Source organism: Schistocerca gregaria, chromosome 11 (assembly GCF_023897955.1).
Source record: "Schistocerca gregaria isolate iqSchGreg1 chromosome 11, iqSchGreg1.2, whole genome shotgun sequence".
Lineage (NCBI taxonomy): Eukaryota > Metazoa > Arthropoda > Insecta > Orthoptera > Acrididae > Schistocerca > Schistocerca gregaria.
In genome coordinates this window covers 142,681,057-142,708,010 of record NC_064930.1, presented here as the reverse complement: position 1 = coordinate 142,708,010, position 26,954 = coordinate 142,681,057, and the positions used below count along the sequence as shown (strand labels likewise).

At 40.8% G+C, this 26,954-nt stretch overlaps 1 protein-coding gene across 8 annotated transcripts in view; it reads left to right on the top strand.

The window, feature by feature from the left end:
* The window catches only part of LOC126295260 (uncharacterized), a 298,048-nt gene that overhangs the window by 231,468 nt on the left and 39,626 nt on the right, over positions 1–26,954 (top strand). For 6 of the 8 annotated variants that reach the window (XM_049987669.1, XM_049987671.1, XM_049987667.1 and 3 more), the window contains 2 exons: positions 19,517–19,873; positions 25,382–25,551. In XM_049987669.1, the coding sequence (XP_049843626.1) occupies positions 19,517–19,873; positions 25,382–25,551 (527 nt within the window). The remainder of the gene's footprint in view (positions 1–19,516; positions 19,874–25,381; positions 25,552–26,954) is intronic. The other 2 variants (XM_049987668.1, XM_049987670.1) reach the window with 2 other exon arrangements.

The following is a 26,954-nucleotide window of genomic DNA, read 5'->3' as shown; positions in this document are numbered from 1 at the left end:
TTCTTGAAAAGAATGTTGCCTTCCCCCCCGGGATTCCCAAACATTTTGTTTGAACCTACCAGTAACAAATCTAACAGTCCACCTCTGAATTGCTTCAATGTTTCCCTTCAATCCGACCTGGTGCGGATCCCAGACATTTGAGCAGGACTCGAGAATAGGTTGCACCAGCATCCTATATGCGGTCTCCTTTACAGGTGAACCACTCTTTCCTAAGATTCTACCAATAAACCGAAATCGATTGCTCATCTTCCCTACCACACCTCTCACATTCCCTATTCTTCACTAATCATCGTCAAAACCTAAAATTGTAGTCTTACCGTCAGCTTTCATCAACCTTTCCTCTTTAAGCTCACAAATTTCCCCACCTAATTTCCCACCAAGCAAAATATCATCATCACTTTCAACATCAGATGATCATCATTACCACCACCACCACCACCACTATCTGCCCTATCTTTTCCCCCTCAGGTACATGATTTTCAGTCTCAATACATTCAACCTCAACACAAACAGGATTATCACTCTTTTCTGTGTTTTTGCTATTAATTAACCTCACAATCCCAAACTCATCACAGTTATCTTGATTAAAAACTCTGTTACAGCTAGAAAATTCATGAAATAAGTTTTAAGACCTTGTCATCAGTATCAACTTCAGCCCTCTACTTCCGTTTTATTCCTTTTTAATTTCTCTTAATATAGCTTCCCAAAATTCCATGCAAAACTCTATTGTATTTATCTGGTGTGAACTGCTGAGATTTCTGCAGTGTCACCATCTCTAAAAATTACCTCTTCCTTTCCTAAAATTATTATCATGATTTTGGTATCTATTTCGTCTCACCCCAAACTGACAGGCTGGGGTACAGTTTAGTTTCTAATCTGTTCCTTCTGTTTTCAAAATTCTTGCCATCAGACCTTTTACCATTACTTTCCCAGTGCCTGTTTCTTTGCTCATGACCCCTTTCATCATTATTTTCTATTTACTCATTTTTACAGTTCTGGGGGCCATAAAATATTATATCTTGACTCTCATTGTCTGGTGTGTGAGACAGCTGTGGACATGCTGCTGTTCCACAACTGTCCTGGGTACCATATTCAGGAATCAGTTATATTTCTATTTCTGACCCTTTTTCTGTAGAATTTCCTATACATGCTGACAACATTTGATGAGTTGCTTAATTGATGTGGCATTCTTTACCAGAAGGGTGGGGTTGGGGTCGATTGATTGGGGAAGGAGATCAGACAGCGAGGTCATCGGTCTCGTCGGATTAGGAAAGGACAGGGAAGGAAGTCGGCCGTACTCTTTCAAAGGAAGCGTCCCGGCATTTGCCTGGAGCGATTTAGGGAAATTACGAAAACCGAAATCGGGTCGGCCGGATGCGGGATCGAACTGTCGTCCTCCCGAATGTGAGTCCAGTGTGCTAACCACTGTGCCACGTTGCTCGGTCCAGAGGGGATCGGTACGTGTCTTGTGCAACTACTTTCACCAAGTGTGTGACTTTGTCGGCTACTGTTATACACTAACGGACAAAAAGACTCGCAACACCGAGGAGGAGTCGAGTGACAGAATATAAGTTGATAGATGTGTTTCTCCATCCTAAAGACGGTGCCTGCTATAATTTGACACCAGCCGCATAAGAGTGGCGGTAGTACCAGCGCTGTGAGGTTCGCTTTAAAAACGCGCTGTAATGGTGGTGAGCATTAGTTACCTTCGGTATCACAGAGGGCGACTCGATGTTAGTCGACAGTGCCTTCGAGGTGACAAAGATGCAATTATCAACACCTCACAGAGTTTCAACAAGGTCGTATAGTAGGGCTACGAGAAGTTGGACGTCCGTTCTGCAATACTGTAGAAAGACTTGGCACGAATGTAGCCACTGTATGTAATAATTTGCTGGAAGCTGTCGACACGAGAATGTACGGCTGCAAGAAGACCGGGCTCCGGACGGGCCACGTGACTCTACTGACGAGGGAACCTCCCCATAGCACCCCCCTCAGATTTAGTTATAAGTTGGCACAGTGGATAGGCCGTGAAAAACTGAACACAGAACAATCGAGAAAACAGGAAGAAGTTTCGTGGAACTATAAAAAAATAAGCAAAATATACAAACCGAGTAGTCCGTGTGCAAGATAGTCAACGTCCAGGAGAGTGTGAGCTCAGGAGTGCCGTCGTCCTGTGGTTAGCGTGAGCAGCTGTGGAACGAGAGGTCCTCGGTTCAAGTCTTCCCTCGAGTGAAAAGTTTACTTACTTTATTTTCGCGAAGTTATGATCTGTCCGTTCGTTCACTGACGTCTCTGTTCACTGTAATAAGTTTAGTGTCTGTGTTTTGCGACCGCACCGCAAAACCGTGCGATTAGTAGACGAAAGGACGTGCCTCTCCAATGGGAACCGAAAACATTTGATCGCAAGGTCGTAGGTCAACCGATTCCTCCACAGGAAAACACGTCTGATATATTCTATGACACTGGTGACGGCATGTGCGTCACGTGACAGGAATATGTTGTCGACCCACCTAACTTGTACACTTGGCAAAAGGGTAAAAAGATTCTTCTACCTTGCCTGATTTAGGTTTTTTTGTGCATGTGATAATCACTCCCAAAAAAGTGATGAAAACATAAGAGTTTGTCACATAAACTGCAACAAATGAATGCAACAGTTTCACAGTCACGCAGTTTTACCTGTGCTCTGTCAAAACATATGTTTCTAACGTTCTCAAATTTTTCTGTGTGTAGACCGTCAAATCCTGCATATGTCCAAGCAAATCTGTACATGTCCTGGAATTTTGGAGAGCGAAGTTGATTATGTGTGAGTGCCTGAACTTTGATAATTTACACACGATCACATAATCAGTACTGCTCTATGTACCTGTGCAGATTCGCAAAATAACTGTCTGAAAATAAAAAATTAAACTTTTCACTCGAGGGAAGACTTGAACCGAGGGCCTCTCATTACGCAGCTGCTCACGCTAACCACAGTGCTCCTGAGCTCACACTCTCCTAGACGTTGTCTATCTTGCACACGGACTAATCAGTTTGTATATTTTGCTTATTTTTTTTCATAGTTCCACACAACTTTTCCCGTTTTCTCTATTGATCTGTGTTCAGTTTTCAAGGCCTATCCACTGTGCCAACTTATAACTAAATCTGAGGGGGGTGCGATGGGGAGGTTCACTCGTGAGAGGGAAGACCGTCATGTTCAGCATATGGCTCTAGTGCACCATACTGCATTTTCAGTAGCAATTATGCAGCAGTTGGCACCCCAGCAACACTACAAATTGTTACAAATCTGTTACTTCAAGGACAGCTTTGAGCCAGTGTGCATTCCACTGCCACCGAACTGCCGCCATTTGTGAGTTCAGTGGTGTCGAGCTAGAGCTTGCTGGAGGGGAAGACTGTTGTTTTTTCCAATGAGAGCTGGTTCTGCCTCGGTGTCAGTGGTGGCTGTGTGTTGGTTAGCAGGAGGCCGCGTTAGGACCTGCCACCGACCTGTCTGTGTGCTAGACACACCGGACCGACACACGGAGTTACGGTCGGAGGTGTGATGTCGTATAACAGCAGGAGCACTCTCGTGGTCATCCGACATATCCTGTCTGCACATTTGTACGGTAACCTGGTGATTCGACCTGCTGTGCTGCCATTATGAACGGCACTCCAGCTGGCGATTTCTAACAGGATAACGATCACCCTCACATCTCTGTTGTAACAAGATATCCTCTGCAGAGTATCTACAAGTTACCTCAGCCTGCTCTATCACCATATCTTTCTGCAATCGAGCACATACGGGAAGTCATCGAATGACAACTCTGTCAGTCAAGTGCAGCATTCCAGAATCAGATTTTCACTCTGCAGCGGAGTGTGCACTGATGTGAAACTTCCTGGCAGATTAAAACTGTGCACTGGACCGAGACTCGAACTCGGGACCTTTGCCTTTCGCGGGCAAGTGCTCTACCACCTGAGCAACCCAAGCACGACTCACACCCTGTCCTCACAGCTTTACTTCTGCCAGTACCTCGTCTCCTACCTTCCAAACTTCACAGAAGCTCTCCTGTGAAACTTGTAGAACTAGCACTACTGGAAGAAAGGATATTGCGGAGACATGGCTTAGCCACAGCCTGGGGGTTATTTCTAGAATGAAATTTTCACTCTGCAGCTTAGTGTGCACTGATATGATACTTCCTGGCAGATTAAAACTGTGTGCCGGACCGAGACTCACACTCGGGACCTTGGGTAGCTTAGTTGGTAGAGCACTTGCCCGCGAAAGGCAAAGGTCCCGAGTTCGAGTCTCAGCCCGGCACACAGTTTTAATCTGCCAGGAAGTTTCATGTGCAGCATTAATTGTCCCTGTATTGACGAACCAAGTGCAACAGGCAGGGAACTCCCTCTCACATACTGACATGCGGCACCTGTGCATCACAATGCCTGCCCATTTGCATTCAACATTGTGATTGTTACACTGCTTATTAACCTACCAGCATTTTACATTTCTGATGGCTTTTTTCGCACTTATATTAACTTGTGATTCTGGAATATTACTCACTTAAATATGTTACCTAGACAAATGTATTTTCATTTCTCTACATAATAATTTTTGAGGGGACAGTTTTTATGTCTGCCATTGTATTTGGGCTTACAATGTGTCATAGCCTGAAAACATCTGGTGTATAAGGCAATGTCGTCTCCCCATGGTGTTTGGTCCTGTTCTTCAGTTGGTTTTTTTATTGCGTGGACTTATTGCTCATTGTTGCCTTCTTCTTCTTTTCAACCATGAAGCTGTTCCAGTGATCAAGCTTCTCCTAATTGTTCTCAAACTGTTGCTGGGCTCTGCTGCCCAGATAAAATTAGTAGCAAGTCAGTCAAATACTTCCAGCAATTTTTTCCAATTCTCACTGGTGTCTCTGGGAAAGACAAATGGATGTCTGATGTACAGCTGACTTACAGCTTTCTTCTTCCTCTTAAAGAAAGAAAGAAGGAAAGAAAGAAATCTGGTTCCTAAATTTTCGAATCTTAGGATGATGTAATATTTGTATTCCTGCTCCTGTTTGTGGTGTAGGCAACGTGACATAGTGATGTAAATGTGAAGTACCCGGAATCTCCACCACACACTGTCTCATTGTAACTACTCTCGAGCCCAAATCTGAAGGAAGGCCATGAAAAGGCACCAAAAAGGGTATTCCCGGAAAAAGGAAGTCTGCTAGTATGAAATGTAGACCCCAATTTGAGGAAGAAATTGCCACGAATGTACATTTAGAGATCAGCATTGCATGTTAGCGAATTATGGACTGGGGGAAATCCAGAGAAGATGAGAATCAAAGTATTTGAGAGGTTGTAATGGGAAGGATGTCAAAAATTAGGTGAGCAATAAGATTAGAAATGAGGCAGTTATTCACAGAACTGGTGAAGTGAAATACGTGTGAAAAACACTGGTATGGAGAAGCAACTAACTGATGGAACTCGTGTTAAGACATCATGCAAAAACACCTATGGTGCTAGACGAATCTGCACAAGGGTAAAAAATGTAGGGGAACATATTGTTTTAGAGATCTGGGAACCGCAGCTAAAGTTGTACGTGACGGATAAAATCTTCCACACTTTTATTGAAAAGTCGTAACTAGTTTTGCATCAATAAGGATGAATCTTCAGGTGATCTGTACAAGAAATTGAAACGTTAAAGAATTGCAACGATTTTAAAAATAAATGTGTCATACCACAAAAGTTCATATATCAGTGAGAGCTGAGTATTCACAAGTTTATTTTTTTAACAGTCACAGTGCAGCAAAGTAAATGCTATGATCCAAGTTACATCATTCGTTGTCAATATTAAACCGATACCACACTAAAAGCAGTTGTTTATGACTGGGACTGCACCCCACCTATAAGTTAGATGAAAATCAGATAAAATTATTTAAATTTTTGACACCTGTCTAGTTGTGGGAACTAACTAAAAACATCACATTAGCACACGTTAACCCTGGCGGAGGGATATAATTGAATCTTTAATGCCTCACTGTGTCACAGAGATGAGAGAAGAGTGCACAGCACCAGCATAAGCAGTACCTGTGGCTCGTAAGCGAGGTGGTGCTAGTGCGAGCCTCAGACTGAATTAGTGCTGTCTGTGACAAGAAAGCTGGGGATTGCCATTACAAGTTACATTATCATTGCAAACTTCTTTTTTAAAAATGGTTAAAGACGTTAAAACACAAGTTAATATGCCCCTGGAAAAAACCTTCCTAATAACATGAACTTTTTGAATACTAAATTGCACTATTTTTAGAACCAGCAAAGCATCTAGTGTATCCATATTATTGCAAGGCACATAAAGATGGTGTTTTTTTTTTTTGAAAAGCCAGTTACATTAAATGACTATAAAACTAAATAAAATGAAGTCTTACGAAAACAAAATCAGAATGAAGAAGAACAGTGTCGTGTAGGGATGTAACAGTTAGGTGGGCTGATTGTTATCTACTTATACAGTTAAAACTCAATAGCAGGCTTGGGGCACAGCTTAGTCTGGGTGTTAAGAGTAGTTTTGGGAAACTTTTTTAGTGACCTATAACTTTCAACCTCCTCTGAGTTGTTGGGTGTAATACACTTATTTTCACAGTGCAGCACAAGCAAATTTGAGTGAAAGCTAGTAACCATATGATCTGTTTCACGTGAATGGGCACTTAAAGTTGATCTCGAGTCCAAGTTGTTCCTATATTCTCTAAAACGGACCTCAAAGCTTCTTCCTGTCTGGCTATATATTTTAAGTTATCTCACATTTTGTCTACTCTATGAATGAATTTTAGGCCATTATTGTTTGGGACAAAATAAGTCAGAACTATTTTCTTTACTTTACTGCACCATGACTGTTTAAAAGAATAAACTTGTAAGTACTTGGCTCTCATTGATAGATGGGAGTTTATGGTAGATCTGTTTTTAAAACCATTGTAATTCTCTAACGGTTTCAATTTCTTATACAGATCACCCAAAAATCGAACTCTGCCTTTTTAATAAAAGTATTTTAACAGCCAGTGTGGAAGATTTTATTCATCGCTGCAAGGGAAAGCAGAGACTGAGAGACATTCAGCAAGTAATTGGGCTGGAAGTGCTACTGTGACAATAAGAGGTTCGCCCTGAAGAGAAGCTTGTGCAGGGCCACATCAAACCAAACAGAAGACAATAATAATAATAATAATAATAATAATAATACCTGGGAGAGATTATACGGAAAATAGGACTGAATTCAACAGCCAATGAAGAAAGGGTTACAAAACTACAAAAAGCATACAGATTTACATGGAACCATTACAATAAAAGAAATATTTCCATTAATGCCAAATTAAGACATTACAAAACAGTAGTCTTACCTGAGGCCTTGTATGCCTCAGAAACAACAGTAATCAGAGGAAGAACTAAAATCAAGGAAAAGCAAGAGAGGAAAATTCTGAGAAAGATCTATGAGCCAGTTCAGAGACAGGGGATTTGGATAGAGAGACCAACAAAGGAATTGTACAAACAGGCAGAGACAATTACAGACAATATCAGAAAAAGAAGGGCAAAATTTTATGGCCACATTCATAGGATGAATGAAAATAGGCTGACCAAGAAGATTTTTAACATAGTGGTGACGAATAAGGTGAAAACTAACTGGGTAAAGGAAACCATGGAAGACCTCAAAAATGTAAACATCTCCACAGAAGAAATATCAAACAGAGAAAAAAATCAACAAACACAAATTCGAAGAAACACCAAAAGAGAAGAAATCAGGAAAGAAGTGGACAGAAGAGAGGAAGAAGAAACACAGTGAATTTATGAGAGGTTTTTGGGAAGACAAAAGAAAAAGAGAGAAAAAAGTGCCATAAATTTGAAATGTACCATTTTATGTGCCATATTGTCATTGTGAATATTGATTGTGTTTTAACACCTCCTTAATGGGGAATTAACGATAATAGTAATAATAATAATAATAATCATAATAACTGCATAGAAGTGATGGAAGAAACAGATGCCTATAAATATCTAGGATACAGGCAAAAAATAGGAATAGATAACACAAATATTAAAGAAGAACTAAAAGAAAAATATAGACAAAGGCAACAAAAATACTGAAAATAGAATTGACAGCAAGAAACAAGACAAAAGCTATAAATACTTATGCTCTACCGATATTGACCTATTCATTTGGAGTAGTGAAATGGAGTAACACAGAACTAGAAGCACACAATACTCTTACATGATCACACTGCCACAAATACTGAATACATCATGTACATTCGGCAACAGACAGATTCACATTAAGCAGATAGGAAGGAGGAAGGGTATTTATCGACAAAAAACCTACATTATGGACATAAAATAGAAAGAAACTTCCACATGGGAAAAATATATTAAAAACAAAGATTCCAAGACTTACCAAGTGGGAAAGCGCCGGTAGACAGGCACAATAAATAAAACACACACACACGGAATTTCTAACTTTCGCAACCAACGGTTGCTTCTTCAGGAAAGAGGGAAGGAGAGGGAAAGACGAAAGGGTGTGGGTTTTAAGGGAGAGGGTAAGGAGTCATTCCAATCCAAGGAGCGGAAAGACTTACCTTAGGGGGAAAAGAGGACAGGTGTACACTCGCACACACACACACACACACACACACATATCCATCCACACATCGATCAAGACGCATTCGACACACGGCTAAGAAAAGGCAATATATACTGTGAGACGGAAGGATTCGTGATTGCAATACAGGATCAAACAATAAACACCAGATATTACAGCAAGCATATTATTAAAGATCCCAATACCACAACAGATAAATGCAGACTTTGCAAATAACAAATAGAATCACATCACATCACAATCACATCACAAACGGATGTACAATACTAGCAAATACAGAATACACCAGAAGACATGACAATGTAGCAAAAATAATACATCAACAACTTGCCATACAACATAAACTAATAAAACAACACGTTCCCACATACACGTATGCACCACAAAATGTACTGGAGAATGATGAATACAAATTATACTGGAACAGAACCATTATAACAGATAAAACAACACCACACAACAAACCTGACATCATACTCACCAGTAAAAAGAATAAATTAACACAGCTAATCAAAATATCCATACCCAATACAACAAATATACAGAAGAAAACAGGAGAAAAAAAATTGAAAAATACATCCAACTGGCTGAGGAAGTCAAGGACATGTGGCATCAGGATAAAGTTGACATTATACCAATTATACTATCAACTACAGGAGTCATATCACACAATATCCACCAGTACATTATCACAATACAGCTACACCCAAACGTATATATACAACTACAGAAATCTGTAATTATTGATACATGTTCAATTACCAGAAAGTTCCTAAATGCAATGTAACATATACCGCACAGTTAAAAGGAAGTCACGCTTGATCACGGTCCGCATCACTTTCCATTTTTAACCAGACATAACGTCTGAGAAAGGAAAGAAGATAATAATAATAATAATAATAATAATAATGAGATTAGGAAAATAAATCAATTTTTTAGTGACTTACATTAGATTCAGTTTATTTAAAGTTGTTCGTGACCTCCATGAGTGCAACTTCTATTCCACCTGGTTATTAAGGGGACCATGACTTTGCTGGTGTTGATAATCAGCTCTCTCATCCTGTGATAAGCTTCAGTCAGTTGATGAAATTTTTTTCACCCAGCAAGTGGCCGTATCCTTCAAATGTAAGAACTTATGAAGAGATTTCATAGATGCCTTCCTCTACTTTGGTGTTTAAGTTTTTCCCTTTCTCGCTCACGGTAACTATCATATCGACATTACGAGGATTGGATGAAACGTAGTGGTAGCACAAGCAGCCACTATGACCCACCATACAGTGTCTCAAGCTGCAACATCGTCGCGAAAAAACACAGTGACCCGTATATCTAATAAGTTTCCTTTAATTAACGTCTACGGTCACAATCTTTTCTGTTTAACAGATTACCGGTTTCGGTCTTTAATGACCATCATCAGATTTGTCTCATAAAATCAAAGTCCTAATGCACTGCAGCCATAGTGGCATAGTCAGCTGTTAAATGCGGAATCAGCACCAGCGTCATCAAATACATATATATCATGTCACATCACATCACATGCACAAGTCATGTTGTCAGTAAAACATGTCCTTGACTTCCTCAGCCAGTTGGATGTGTTTTTCAATTTTTTCTCCTGTTTTCTTCTGTATATTTGTTGTATTGGATATGGATATTTCGATTAGTGGCGACATGACTCATGCATGTGACGTGATTTATGTGTATTTGACGATGCTGGTGCTGATTCTGCATTTAACAGCTGACTATGCCACTTTGGCTGCAGTGCATTAGGACTTTGATTTTATGAGACAAATCTGATGATGGTCATTAAAGACCGAAACTGGTAATCTGTTAAACAGAAAAGATTGTGACCATAGACGTAAATTAAAGGAAACGTATTACACCACATAGTGGCTCGTGTAATGTAGGTGGAGGTGTTGATGATACTGTATGTAATAGAAAAAAAAAGCTGGGCTCCGATGGGGATTCTGTGCTGTAGAAACAATGGGACTAACCTGTTTTCTAAACAAAAGTAATCAAACAGTATTTTTTCATTCACCTGTGTAGGAGGTAGAAACCTGACTGGTCCACACTGAGCTACCTACAGCTACATCTACATCTACGTACCAGAAGCCATGTTGCAGTGTGTGACAGAGGCTGTTTTGTGTACGATTGTCACTCCCTGCATTTCATGTTTCAGTCACGAACAGTGTGTGGGACGAACGATTGCTGGCAAGTCCCCTTGTGATCTTGAATCTCACTGCTTTTACTTTTGTGGCCTCTTCGTGAGATACACTTAGAGTGGAAGCAATTTATTGGTTGACTTTCCTACGACTATACATTTTTAAGTCCCTACTTTGATGAACATTTTTTTTTTTTTTTTAACTAGTTTCTGAATCACTCGAACAAACAGGCTGCCACCATGAAAATATTCACAAAAAGATAAAACTTAGTATAGCGTAGGCAAAGCACTGCCAGAAAAAAATTAGTACGCCTGGAAAGGCGCCACCAATTTTGATCCGATGATGGTATATGCCACGTGGGGGATAGTAGATGTACTGATAATAGTTTAGCATTGTCTGCCAACAGGTAGCACAGTTACTACACTGACATATGTCGCTACCCTTTTATAGGGAATGCTCACAGCCAGATGGCAAAGTGTGGTACACACGTGTGAAGCAAGTAGAGAACCGGGCCACGGAGAAATGCTCGTGCTTCCCACAGCCAACTGAGAGAGTTTGAAACTCGTCAAATTTGCCATTCTGAGTTGCAGTATGGGCGTTTTGGAGAATTGCCGCACAGATTAGACGTGCTATGTCAGTTCTGCTACAATTCTGGTACCAGTGGTCACACGAACATTCTCAAACCTGTGGAATCCTTATCAGGTAGGACTGACGGAGTACGTCGAAAAAGTTCAAAGAAAGGCAGCACGTTTTGTATTGTCACGAAATATGGGAGAGAGTGTCACAGAAATGATACAGGATTTGGGCTGGAAATCATTAAAAGAAAGGCGTTTTTCGTTGCGAAGGAATCTTCTCACGAAGTTCCAATCACCAACTTTTCCTCCAAATGCATAATTATGACACTGACCTACATAGGGAGGAACGATCACCACAATAAAATAAGGGAAATCAGAGCTCGCACGGAGGTATAGGCGTTCATTCTTTCTGCAAACTATACGAGATTGGAATAATAGGGGATTGTGAAGATGCCAGGCACTTATATGTGATTTGCAGAGTATCCGTGTAGATGTAGATGACGTTATGGGTGCCGATGCAGCACAGACGCCTGCCAGGATCTTCATATAGTAAGAGCACTAGTGGTACATCGTACAGCTGCCACAGCACACATAATAGGGATTGCGAGCCCAGACGTGTCAACACCAACTGTCGCGAACCGGTTACTAGCAGTGGAACTACGGGCGGCCACACCTCCGGCCCAACTTCCTCTCACACCACAGCATCGACAGGCACGGCTTGACTGGTACCGCCAAATGGTCACTTGGAAGGTGGAATGGTGTACCACGATCTTCAGTGATGAGAGGAGATTCTACCTGCACACAAGTGATGGTTGTCTGCACGTACAATGTAGACCTATTGAGTGCCGTCTCGTAGACCATATAAGCTACAACTCTCGTTCATCTTTGATGTTTTTGGAGGGGACACTAACTGGCACTAAGTGCTTGCAAAATGTTGTTAGATCCGTCTTTTTTTACTGTTGCAATGGGAAGGTGATGTGTTGTTCCAGCTGAATAATTTTCATCTGCACGCTGCCCGTGAAACTCGACCTACTCTTTTGTGGTGGCAGAAGAGCCAACACCGTGTTACGAGTGGAGGCCAAAATGCACACGTGCTAGCTCACGCAGGCTGGCGTGAAGAGGGAAGAACTATACTGACGTCAGGTCTGGAACATGACAAGGAATGAGAATTCAGAAAGCGGATGTAATTAGTTTGATACTTAACTTTAATCTGTTAATGATGAATGTCACTCTTGATGGTACGTGATGCACAATATTATCTGTTCAGAATACGTTCTTGAAGATATGAATTATAGTAACTGAATATGGCGCCTTGCTAGGTCGTAGCAAATGACGTAGCTGAAGACTATGCTAAACTGTCATCTCTGCAAATGAGAGCGTACGTAGTCAGTGAACCATCGCTAGCAAAGTCGGCTGTCCGAGTGGGGTGAGTGCTAGGAAGTCTCTCTAGAGTAGACCTGCCGTGTGGCGGCTCTCGGTCTTCAATCACTGATAGTGGCGACACGCATGTCCGACGTATATTAACGGACCGCGACCGATTTAAAGGCTACCACCCAGCAAGTGTGGTGTCTGGCGGTGACACCACATACTCTATATAAGACAAACAGCGACTGCTACGGCCAGCACGATTTCCAGACTTCTCTCCAGTCGTGCACGTGTGGGATGTAACGAAATGAGAAGTGATTCGTGCAACTCGTCAAGCAATAAGTCTTACAGTACTACGTGAATGTGTTGAGCTGGTGTGGTGGAACACACCCCAGCACAGTGTTCACAATCTGTACAACTGACTGGATGCCAGCGTCCGTGCCTACATTGCTGCACATGGAGGGCACACCATCTATTACTGTGGGTGTTTCAGCATAGGTCGATACCTGATCCTCAGAACTACTTGTGCCACTGATCTGTAAACATAGTAATTTCATGTGCTCCCTATGCACTGTTGCAACAATAAATTCTGAGCAAATTGGAAACCTCTAAAAGGATGTCCTCTTTTTTTCTGGCTGCGTATTTGCCATAAAACGTGTGGGATTGACTGTTGCTTATGAACACTACAGAAGTTCCTCGAAATGGTCAGCTCTGACGTCACTGCAGTACTGTGCTGATTTATTAAATGATTAGCAGCTCTGCCTCACAGGTATAAGTAGTAACGTTTTTAGTGTTCCAGTTTAGTTCTTCCAATGTTGGAGTATTATTTGAGTACACCTGTCATTTCAGTTTGCCCCATAGTTAAAAATCAGACTGAGAGATCAGGCAGTCAATGTGGTCAGGAGATAGAACTGCCTCTGCCGATTGTCCTCTCCTCACCCGACACTTCACACCACGGCAGTCGATCGGTGCTTCGAATGCACGAATTCGAACATTTTTTGTGATGGGCATTTCTCCTACTCTTTAATGAGGGTCAGTTCCATTATCAGTATTGTAAATATTTTCCGAGTCAGTTTTATTTTGTTCACCCTGTATAAATAAATAATAACAATCAAATGTGTAGCCTTTGCAGATAACCGTGCAGTCTTTGGAAAAGATTTAACACGTATCAGAGAAAGCAGACCAACAAATCTCAACATCCAATACAAAATAAATGACAAGTGTTGTGTCTGCCCCAAAATCATTGAAAACATATTCTGGGAAAGTTCTGATATTTAAACGTCTCAGAAAAAAAATCTGTTGAACCAAAGGACTGACGAGAGAAGCAAACAAAGCCTTATTCCAGAAGTCGTCAATTGCAGATGGACTCCTCACTTACACTCTCAGTGAAAAAACTCTTCCTCAATGTAAAAATTAGACAAAATGAAACAGCTGTAAAAGTGCTGTAGGCCACACAATGCATAGTCATACTTAATTTATTAGAAGTACAAATAATAGAGAGAAAGAGGAAAGGATACTTCAAAAAACTCTGGAACCCACTAGAGATGAAAATGGCAAATACAAATTAGGAAGGAACAAAGGAGTCTAAAATAAATCCCCGAACTGTCACACAAGATCCAGAGAAGACTATTGAGTTTCTGAGGACAGGTGTAAAGAATGGATGGCAATGTATCCACTAAAAGACTCTTCCAATATAACAATAATCACAATTACTCATAAAGACTTAGGAAAGAGGAAAATAACTGGAGACAGCTTTCAAAACAGAATAACTCAGAACCAAAATAAAAAAAAACTATATGGGTCTTAAACAAAAACTGAGGAAATGTGCTAGAATCTTGACCCAGGAACAAAAAGAAAGCACACTAAGAGAATATAGGGAGGAGAACTGTATGTGAAAGAAAAATGCCCCCGGGTAATTGTTTTACGATATCCACAGTTGACTGTTTCCAAAACAAGTGCGCCTTCAGCTTCTGACTTGAAAATAGAATTTTCCTTTGAAACTACTGGAGATCTATTTATTCATTTGATCTTCACAATTGCAGCCTATTACTCCAAATCCTTATACAACTTGCATTTGACATACAATAAAGAGTGAATATATTAATTGTTAGGATATGTTACTTACAAATATTACAAAAAAAGAAAATCTTGATACTGTAACATTACTGTGAAAAACCGAATATTACAACAAAGGAATAAAAAATGTAAAAATAGAGATAATGTCTTTCTATAGGATAAACTACCTTTGAGCCCTAATCCTTTACCCAACTGTATTGCCTGACACAATAAGTGAACAACCCAGAAGGGAAGAAGAAATGTAAAACTACAAGGGTTGAGAGGGTATGTGAGATCATTTTGGCGATAAAAAACTGAGTCAAATTTGTGAGGAACTTGACAGTATGAGACCGCCATCTGGCACAGATGTGTGTACCGATTCACTCGGGGATCGTATCGTGGAGCTATTGTACCTCCCCTGAGCCGAGCTGGTCCTCAGTCGCTGTAACTGATCCTCAGTGTTGCTTCTGGGAACAGATCTGAGGTTCTTGCTGGCCACAGTAGTACATCGTCATGCAGGCAGTTCATACAGACATTTGCCATGTGTGTAGAAGTATTGTGCTGTTGAAAAACAGCATCCCGATACTGTGGCACGAGAGGTAAAGTGTGAGGATGCAGGATGTCTATGATGCAATGTTGGGCCGTCACAGATCCACTGCAGTGATCTGAAGTCACATCCGACGGTTTCCCTCACCGTGACGTGGTGACTGACACTACGGTGCCTCTCCAAAACAGTGGAAGAAGCGACTTTACTATTAGAGCTTATGCTTATTATCTGGAAACTACCATATGCCCTTCAACTCACATTTTCATGAATTATGAAAAGTTTATGCGTGGTACACAGAAAATTTGCAAAAAAAAAAAAAAAAAAAAAAAAAAAAAAAAAAAAAAAAAAAAAAAAAAAAAAAAAAAAAAAAAGGCGGGGGGCGTCCTAATATCGCAACAATACTGTGAAATACATAATAACATAATACTATAACAAAGAAATTTTGAGAAAGCATTTGACTCAGTAGCACACCTACCCTTATGGTAAAAAATTGATGATATGGGGCAGTGGTCAAATTTTTGACAGAATTGAAGACTTCACAGTAGGGAGGACACAGTGTGTTATCTCAGGTCGAGAATCATCGGCCGGGGTAGAAGTAACTTTGGGTGTACAGCAGGCAAGTGTGTTGGGACCTTTACTGTTCATACTGTCTATTAATGACCGTGCAGACCATATTAATAGTAACCTCAGTCTTTCTGCAGATGATGCAGTTATCTATAATGAAGTACTGTCCGAGAGAAGCTGCATAAATGTTCTGTCATATATTGATAAGATTTCAAACTAGTGCAAAGATTGTGTGCTCCATAATACGAAAAAACATAGTATCCTACGACTACAATATCAATGAGTCACTGTCGGAACCGGCCAATTCGTACAAATAGCGTGGAGTAACATTTCGTTGGGACACAAAATGAAATCATTTCGTAGGCTCAGTCGTGAGTAAAGCAGGTTGTAGAATTCAGTTTATTGGTAGAATACTGGGCAAGTGCAATAATTCAACAAAGGAGACTGATTACAAATCACTTGTGCAACCCAGTATAGAATATTGCTCAAATGTGCAGGAGTTGTACCAGGTACGACTAACGGGGGATATTGAACATATACAGACAAGGGCAGCACAAATTGTCACAGGTTTGTTTAATCCGTGGGAGAGTGTTACACAGATTCTGAAGAAACTGAATTGGCAGGCTCTCAAAAGTAGACATTCGGGAGGACAACAGTTCGGACCCGTGTCCGGCCAAGCAGATTTAGGTTTTCCGTGATTTCCCTAAATTGGTACAGGCATTGTCAGGATTGTTCCTTTAATCACCATAACTTTAGACCGTTCCACTCGCACCATCGACAGAGCAGGCTGTGCTAATGGTATACTACGCCTTCCACATCACTGCCAAAGGGTTCTACACAACACTGGTGACTACTTTGGAGGACAGTAACAGATGCAAATATGTAACTCTTTTGTATGGGTTGTGAATAAATAGTTGTCACTATTTAAGTTCCAACCCTCGTATATGCCCTTTTCATTTTGCTCTGTCCGTCTGCTATGAGTGTCCCTTGGCAAGTGGCATCGTGACCATTATTTTGCATGTCAAGGTGCTGTGGTACACAGCAGATCTCTGAAGTGGGTTGACGTTTTCACGGAATAACTGTCCCCACAATCGGGTGTCTCCGTACGGCAGGAACCCAGGTGCTCATTGCTCCGGCCTTGCAGATATGCTGCGTGCGCTTTTGCTCTCACGACATGCAGAATGGAAACAAAATTTCCCACACAATATGTGGCACAAAACAAACACATACTTGTAAATAACAAAACCGTATGCTCGAGGCCACGTCTGCCCTTCGTCGGATAGAGACGGAGGGAGTAACCCATCGCTTTCTTCAAAGTGACGTATCACCCGTCGAGTCTTACTTCGGAGTGCCCACACTGCTTCAAATGCAAGTTTCATTCGTTTGCCTTGCAGTTTTTTTTTTTTTTCAGATATGTGGTATATGGTCCCAAATTGGTCAGGTAATGTATTACTCTGCTCAGTGGGTGAAAAAAATCTAATTTTTAATCACTCCATGATTTTGGGAGAACACCATATTTTCCCCTGCCCCTGCTGAAGTTTCCCAGTCATTTTACAGTCTTGTAGTAACGCATTCATTTTGGCCTCAGTTCCAAGTATTCTTCATACTTCCATTTGAACATCTTCCTGTAACCAGTATAGAGCCCCTTATACCTTTAGATCAGATTTACTTTTTGTTCCAACTGATCCGTAGTGAGGAGATCTTCTGGGATGTGGAAAACGTCAGAAAACCAGACTATGCAATAACTAACTATTTACAAAATAAGAACAGATATGCTAACGTACGTTCCACAGATCCCCGAAAGAAATTTCCATTGTAAAAAAGAAAAAAGAAAAGAAAAAATCTTAGGCATTGTAACATTTAAAAGTATATGAAACTTGTCACCAAATATTTAATGTTCACTACACTTAGGTGCATATGATAATTTTAGGCTATTGTAGTCACGCATGAGCAAATAAAAAAAATAAAAAATTAAAAACATTTTACAGCACTTACTTTCGATGATCGCATTAGTGCACAAAATTTGTACAGAAATCATATTGTAAGCAACATTCATATTACGGTGATGTTAAAAATAACATACACACATCAGTCAGTTCTGCTAAGAAATATCTCTATTGAGTAGAATGTGTTGGCCATCGATAAATCCCTTACTCTCTTCTCAGACTGAGTGTTATTAGTACTTAAACTTTTTATGACTGTTCCCATGTTATTGAAAATGTGTATTGCTCAATACTAGACACGTTTATGAACCCAGGTAAGTGACTTTAAATTTTTGTGAAAGTTATTCTTATTTTTAGTGTTGATTCCATGAACTGAGCTGTTGGTTTGAAAAAAATATACTTTTTTTTGGATAATTTCATTAAGGAATAAATATCACTGTATTGGAAAGCAGTAGTTAGTATCCCCAGTTCCTTAAACAGCCCTCTGCAGAACATTCTTGAGTTCACACCACAAATAATTCCTGTTGCATGTTTTTGGGCTCAAAAAACTTAGCCTGGCTTGAAGAGTTGCCCCAGAAAATAACCCTGTATGACATGGGATGAAAGAAAGCATGGTATGCTAGCCCTCTGTTTTTTTTTTAAAGCTACATTCGCATAGCAAATAGAGATTTGTTTAACACGCTTCAGCCATTAAATTTTTTATCAGGCTTTAATCCCAAGAATTTAACACTGTCAACATCTTCTATCTGCTTGTCATCACATTTCAGGCATATACTGGCAGGAACCTGATAGAAGTTCTGAACTGCATGTGGTATGTTTTGTCAAGGTTTGGTGACTGAATTGGCTTGGAACCATTTGTTAATGTCCTTAAAAATTTCATCAATCGGTATTTCTTATTCTATACTATTATTGCACTGTTTGTATCATCTCCAAAAAAAAAAAAAAAAAAAAAAAAAAAAAAAAAAAAAAAAAAAAAAAAAAAAAAAAAATTGGCATCTAGTATCATGAAATGTCATTTATATACGCAAGAAAATGTAAGGGCCCTGAGATGGAACCTTGGGGGACACCACATATTATTGGTTCCCATTTGGATGATGCCTGACAGCTGAATAGAAGTCTGTTTCCTATTGATACCCTTTGTTTACTGTCAGAGATACAGGATTTGAACAATTTTGCAATTTTTCTGGGACATTGTAATATTCTAATTTGCTTAAAAGGATATTGTTATTTGACAGTTCACAAAATATACCTTGGTAATATTTAATTTGTGGTCAAGAAGAGATGACTGTATATTATCTTTTCTAAAATTCTGGAGAGTGCCGGAAAAAATGAAACTGGACAGAAGTTTGATGATGGTATTTCTTTATCTCCTTTCTTGTACAAAGGCATAACTTAAGCATATTTCAGCCATTCAGGAAATGTTCCACTAATAAAAAATAGGTCACAAAAATAACTTAAAATGTCACTAAACTCAGAGCTACACTGTTTAATCAACCTTGTTGACATGTTGTCATAGCTGCTTGAATTGTTTGATTTAATGATTTTATGCTTGTCATTGTTTCTGCTGGAGTTGTGGTGATCATTATTATTGTAGCTACTATTATTATATATTATATTATTGTAGTTATTTGTAGTGACTGGCCTGAGATATTCCAGGGCAGCATCTTCTGAACCTTAGAACTCTGCTGAACACTATCTCTGTTATTCTGAAACAGCTCTGCCCCCCTGACCACACCCAGTCTGTCAGTCTCCAATGTTGACGGCACTGGCAAGGATGCCGCCAACTCGCTCCACACTGACAGCGGCCACATCGAGGGCTACGCCCTGGCACTGGACGAGACGGTGTCGGCGGGCACGGCCGCTACTTCGACCTCTGGCACTGACGGCCCCACCAACAGTGACGGCGCCAGCACTGTTATAAACAGTGGTGGCACCACAGCGAGCAGTGCTGCCAGCGGAGTGGGAGAGGAACAGCACACGGGCGACACTGAGTCGGCCAGCAGTGTCGACAAGAAGCCGCCGTTCTCCTACAAGGCACTCATTGCTATGGCCATAGCACAGTCACCTCACAGGTTGGTAGGACTGCAACGTAGTGCTAAATCACTTCATTAAAATACACTTCATCTATCTTAATATGTGATTCCGTAGTTCAGCACACCCACGGTACCGTAGATCAGCAAAGCCTCCACGCAGCATAAGGTTTCCAGCACATTCGAGACTCGACTGCACATTCCGTGGCCCTGTATTGGTGGGGTGGAGGCGGTCATGTTGCATGTGCATAGCAGCTGTTAGTTTTGTTACTGTCTAGGTCTCGCATAAGTTGAGTGTAGTGAGAATGTTTACTATTACAGAGAGAGTGTTTTTAGTGGAAGATGTTTCCCATGCAGGAGGAAACTTTTGAAGCCTGTGGGGCAGCAATTTAGTTTGCATTTTCCTGCTTTGAGGTGACCGCATCGTGACACTGTATGTGGTTTCATTCACAAATTCCCGACAACAAGTTCAGTTCGTGATGCACCACGAACTGGTGGGCCCAAAATTTTAACATTTTGGACATCATGTTGTTGAGTCCAACATAATCAGTGAGGGGATCCTTACAAGAGGCTGAAGTTTCTTGTACAACAGCACATAAGGCTGCAACCAAAGAACTGGGGATTTATCCGTGTAAAATTTCTGCTGCGCAACATTTACATTACTTGAACCGTGCAAAGAATATTTGTTAAACTGTACGGAGTTAGTGTTTCAGATTGAACCGTTTTCACTGATAAGGCATGGTTTCACCTATATGGCTACATAATTCCAAAAAATGGACGAATTTGGTTACAGTAAAATCCATAAGCCTTAAGAGAAATACACTCTACGTGGGGAAAATCAGTGTGTGGCTTACCATAATGTGAGCACTAATTATAAGGCCGATCATTTTTGATACTAATGTCCCTTCCATTGATTGCTGTTCACAGATAATATATCTATTTATTGTCCTGCTGAATGAAAATGAAACCAGTGATTCATTTTTCCAAAAAGACAATGCTACTGCTCACATGGCATACTAGATCCTATGAGTTTTAGATGACGTGCCTGTAGACAGAGTAATTTTGAAAGATTTCTGGCTCCCGTGCTCACCAGATCTGTCTCCGTCCAAATATTTCCACTGGAGTGGGCGAAATGTTTCAGTCTCAATTTAACCCAAAGACAATACGTGAACTGAAGACAGTGATAATTGATTGTATGAAGTCAGTTACACACGAAACATTGATAAAGGTATCCGCAAATAAATCTAAACATGATAAACTATGGTTTCAAGAAAGAGTAAAACATTTGCAGCACTTACTGTGATATTGGTGCGTACAGTGTATTTAATTGTAATCAATGTAATTAATTAATTTTATTGTTTTAATTGTAATAATGTTGAATCTCCCAACATAACTGCAGCCACTGGCAGTGAATCACAGCCCCTAGTTTAGAGAGGTATAAACGTGCTACCAATCTTACACACTCTGCAAGGTGAGATGTGTTGAGCTCCCCACTGTGGAGAAACTTTGCACGTGCAGTGTATCATCCTCATATGGCAGATATAAGTTAGTGGTGTTTGTATCATCAGCCATAATTTTGGGTTGATCCTTTTTGTGTTCAGTCGTCTGACTGGTTAAATGTGATCCTCTTTAGTCCCTCTCCTGTACCACCCTCTTCATTTCAGAGCATCACGTCCACCCATCATTGTCAATTGTTTGATGGAAATATTTGAATTTCTTTCTTCCCATTTAGTTCTAACCATTCACAAGTGCCTCCAGTACCATCAGAGTTACCCCCTTTCCACTTAATACGACTTATCGTCCGGTCCTTTCTTCTTGTCAACATTTTCCAAGTGTATCTCGCTGATTCTGCACAGGAACTCCTCATCTCTCATCCTCTCAGTCCACCTAATTTTCAGCATCTGTCTGTTGCTCCACTTCTCAAATGCATCCGTTCTCTTCTTCCGTACCAGTTTCCTCACTGTTCATGACTGACTTCCATGCATGCTGTGTTTCAAATGTGCATTCACATAAATTTCTACCTCAAATTAAAACTTACGTTTGATACTATCATTGGTCAGGAATGACCCTTTTGCCTGCTTTTTTATGTCCGTCATTCTTTATCCGTCGTGCGATACTTTGATTCGGAGGTAGCAGAATTACTTCATGTGACCTACTTTGTAGTCCCCAAATTCTTGTTTGTCTCAGTCGGCTGAAAACTCTCCCTGTTGGACCACTCTGAAATGAATGTATTCCAAATCTCATCAACTCTGAATGCAGAAATGTAAACTGGTTTCATCTTACAAAGGTAAACTCATTGTTCCAAATATTTAATGGAACTGAATTGTTTAAGGGGACAGTTTGATGAACTGTACACTCATGTTAAAAAAACACAGAACACGTTGCACGACTAGAGATAGGACGTTCGTATTCACAGAACACCTACAATAGTATGTTCTGCAGAAATGATTATCAATTCAGTCACCTCAGGCCAGCATGTTGTCCTATTGCCTACTAGGCTCAAGCACCAACATGGGCCCAGATAACTCGTTCCATATGTGGTGGCATTGACGTGTATAATGTGTGAATGGTGTCGTGTGGTATAGCCATCCACGCTGCAGTCACCTGGCTCTAAAGTTTACCTGCGGTGTTGGGAGTGGGACACAGCACTGCACATCAATGTTTCACTGTGTCCCATACATTTTTGATTGGCGAAAAGTCTAGGAATATGGGGGGCCAGAGGAAAACGCTTACTTTCTGTGGCACCGAGGAGGCACATGTTTGTGCAGCAACACGTGGTCGAGCATTGCCTTGCTGAAAACTGGGGTCTGGGATGTTTTGCAGGATATTATTCACGAAGCTCACATTGGCCACAGTGCACTGGACGCGCACCCACTGTGATTTGTGTTAGTACCCTATAGCACCTTACACCGTAAGGCCTCGATATGGTGCTTTATGTCTTTTGCAAATGCAGTCGCTGTCATACCTCTCCCCCTGCGTCCGGTGAAGCAAAATGTGGCCGTCATTTCCAGACAGAACCTGGATGTGCCGAGAACACTATCTGATGCCATTCCTGTCCCCAATAGTGCCATTCCATACACCACTGCTGTGTAGCGTGTTTCTGCATGTTGATCAAAGGTAGGCAGAGAAGTGGCCAAAGTGCACGTAACCTGTGTCGTAATGAATGATGATGGTATTTCACCCCTGATAGTGTACAATGTGTTACACTCTTCCACTAGAGCCGAGGAGGATGCCGATCTGTCCTGCAGTGCCATTTAGATGACGTATTGATCTCAGAAGCAGTGAGGGGGTAGGGGGTGGACTGGACTGGGTGGTTCGGTCTGACCCATCTTGTCATGTTCTGTGGCCTTCCATGAACCATTCTGCGCACACACACACACACACACATTGCACTGCTGAAACACTTTTCCCCCCTTATGTGCAACAGTTTTCTGGATGGATGTATCACATTCTCTTATGCCAACAATGTGACCTGTTTCAGACACTCTTGATTTGACAGTACATTTCACGCACATGTCTGCAAGACATCCTGAAAGTCTGCCCAAGTCACGCTGATCCATTACCTTTTGTTTATTGTGACAATGAGAGCTGCACATGTTTTTTACTGGTAGGTGCTGTTGCGCTGCGATAGCTATGTTGATCTTGAACCCCTGGACTGAAGTGGTTCAAATGGTAATCATTTCTACAGAACATACTAATGTACATCACCTGTGAATGCCAAAGTCTTAACTGTATTCGTTCAAGGGTGTTTTTTGTTTTTTTTATCTCCTAAATTGTTTGTTGAACTTACTCCAATCTTTCTTCTCCTACATTTCTTCCCTTCTACCGTGCAATCATTTCACATATTTTTGTGTTTACAAACCAGCCATGTACCAGGATGAACAGCCACTGCTGAACTGTGGCCGAGAGCAAGGTAGACTTCCCTTTGGTGCAACATGAAGCTGAACACAATATACTTGAAGCCGATGGCTGCTTCACTATCCGAAACATCTGGACCCTTCCCTCCACCACCAGCATTTCTGAACTGTGGATTTGGGAGTTGTTCTTACAATACACTATCCGCTCCCATAATTATCGCGGCCCCACCCTGTGATACTGTAGTGTCCTCGCACCCTCCATCCAACGGTTTCCACCCTCCCTGTCCTATCACCTCCTCCCCATACTCGTCTCCCACCCATCTTTCCCCACCCCTCACTTTTTCGCTCCTTTTATCCGCACCTCCCTGCCCCACAACTTCCTGTTGGCATTCTAGTCCCTGCACTCTCCACCAGACACCACTTATTTCTCTCCTCCCCCTGTACACTACTGTCCCACCCCCTCCAGACTGCTGCTTCCGTTCTCTGTGAGAGCTGCAGTTTTTCCAGAGATGCCGGACATAGTGGTCATGTGTGCATGTGGTGTGCTTGCTTGTGCGAATGGATGTATGTGGCGTTCCTCCCCTCAAGAAGGTTTTGACCAAAAGCTAATGTGGAACTGTCTTTTTGTCATGTCTGTCTGCAACTCATTGTGTGACTTTTAAAGTGAGTAGCAATAAATATTTTTTTTTACTATTTTGTCAAAAACTGATATTCTGACTTTGTGGCTGTGTACAAAATACAGCCTTACTCTTACAGAGAAGATAACCGCAACCACTTTTTGTAATGCTATTTATCTATATAAATAGCATCATTACAGCATTCGAAGCAACAGGTTCATAATGAGACAGCTTGTTCTTTTAAGACACATTTTTCATTACTTTACATTAGCTTTCACGTTTTAATCCCCTAGCTGATGAAATTTGTGGTGGTGGTGGTGTCGAAAATTCTGTGCCATTATGTTCCAGTACTGACTGGCTCTGATCGTGCACCGACTAACACTATATGAAGCACTTTCTTTATGTGTATGTACACACATAATCTAAAGCACCACTCATACGCCAATAGGTTTGGCCACATAGAAGTATGTATACAAAGATGGCAATATCGCAACCATGATAATACCAAAGACTTTCCGTTTCAGACATATTTTGATATTTACATTGATGTGACAGTAGAAATTTACAGTCTACAAACTTTCCATTGCTTACTGGTGATATTAAAAGAGAACTGATTAAAATTAAGATAAATGAATAACACAGCCAGTTTGTTATAAAGTATTACTGCAGTGATAAGGAACAGATGTACATAAATAAATGTTACAACAGTGTACAGTGGACATGTCCGAGGAAATTTCATCATATGGGGGATTAAAAAGTGAAAGCTAATACAAAGTAATCAAAAATGTATTTTTAATGTGAACAAGCTTTCTTATGATGAACCTGTCAGTTCAAAACCGGTGACAGTCTTATTTATACAAATAAATAACATTATAAGAAATGGCTTGTTACTGTTATCTTCTCTGCAAGAATCCGCATGTAATCTTTCTTTTCCTTGTATTTTTAAATATGATTTAAAAGTGGCATGTCAGACGCCCATATCAAATGTGGCAAGAATCGCCCTTTGCAAGTAGTTCAGACTCGGTGTCTCTTTCAGATGATGTGCTCTGAGCCGTGCGCTGTTGTCTGTCTGACAGGAAGGCGAAGCTGTCCGAGATCTACGCCTACATCACGAGGCGCTTCCCTTACTTCGAACACAACAAGAAGGTTTGGCAGAACTCGATCCGCCACAACCTGTCACTCCACAAGTGCTTCGTCAAAGTGCTGCAGAAGGGTAGAAAGGAGAAGGGCAACTACTGGGTGCTCGGTGAGTGGTGGGGCGTCCAGATGTGACGTCGCCTCGTTCTGTCTTCTGGAACTCGTCACTGATAAAAATATAAAATTTCTGGTGCTTTCAGGAATCAAATTGTTGAAACACCACAAGCTTTCAAATGAGTGCGCATTGGCCATTGTCAAATGGAATGACTGCTGGTGGTCTGCTTATATACCCTTACATAATGTAGCTGATGGCTAGTGAAATGTTTTTGTACCCTTTTCTTACATGTTTGAGCTGAGTCGGAACATTCACATTTGGGCTGTCACCTATCTTCTCGTGCATTAATGTACCTTTAATGTAACTCAGTCACTGTTAATTATCTTGTTTATGTGAAGGACCTGCAAATCAGTGTCTCCGTGGAACTACGTGAAGCCCTAGAAAGACTTCAGTACCTATCCTTTGCCCCCATCAATTGTGGGAGGGAAAACTATATTTCCTCTAATTATGAAATGACATCATATTTCATCATTGTCTGTCTTGTATTTGTTTCACTGGGTATACTGATCACCATTACTTCATAACGGATACAATATAAATTACATACAAAATCCGCCATGGAGGCTCAACCAGAAATAATTAACATTTCATTTGAGATCTTCCTTTGTTCATTGCTGTTTACGTTATTGGTAAGGTTGTCTGCTCATTGACAGTCTAGACACCACTGAGCTGACATCAAAACATAAGAGGCTCCGCCCACAGCAGATGAAGGTGTTTACTTGCTGTCGCACTTGCCAATTATTCAAATCACACACCTCTCTGTTCTATTGTGCACAAAAGAGAAATAAAACAACTGTGTATAGTATGCATTTGCTAACTTAATCCCTGTTTAATACGTCTTTACTATTTTATCGTGATCATATTTCCTCGTCATAAATGGGAAGTGGGCAAAGACATTTGTTTAAATGTAACACTACCCTGCAACATCATCTGTGCCCTACGTATCAATATATAGGGGCGTACACATACTACTCATTTGATGTGCCAGCTTTAGTCGTCAGCATCTTTGTTTCTCCTCTTTCCTGGAAAATGTGAAAGACCAACGTCACATTCAGCTGTAAAAGGGAGTTTTCTCACATTTATTCTTAAGGCCAATGGTTATGGTGTTACATGGACAATATGTTTCACTAAGTGCAAAATTAGTGTGTTTTTACAGCAGAAAACAGAAGCACCTTGTTGCCTTCACACTAAAGGTGTACCCCATTAGCCCCTGTTTGGTATAGTATGTTAGTACGCTGGTTAGTAGATATGTTACTTTCTATCAGTTGTTGGAATCAATTTTTATAATTGATGTTTACATGTTTCCACATTCACAGTTGCAGCTGAGTTTCAATTTGTAGCCACAGAGTGGTCATAATTACCCCGTCGAGAAACACTTAGCGACCTCATCTGCAGGG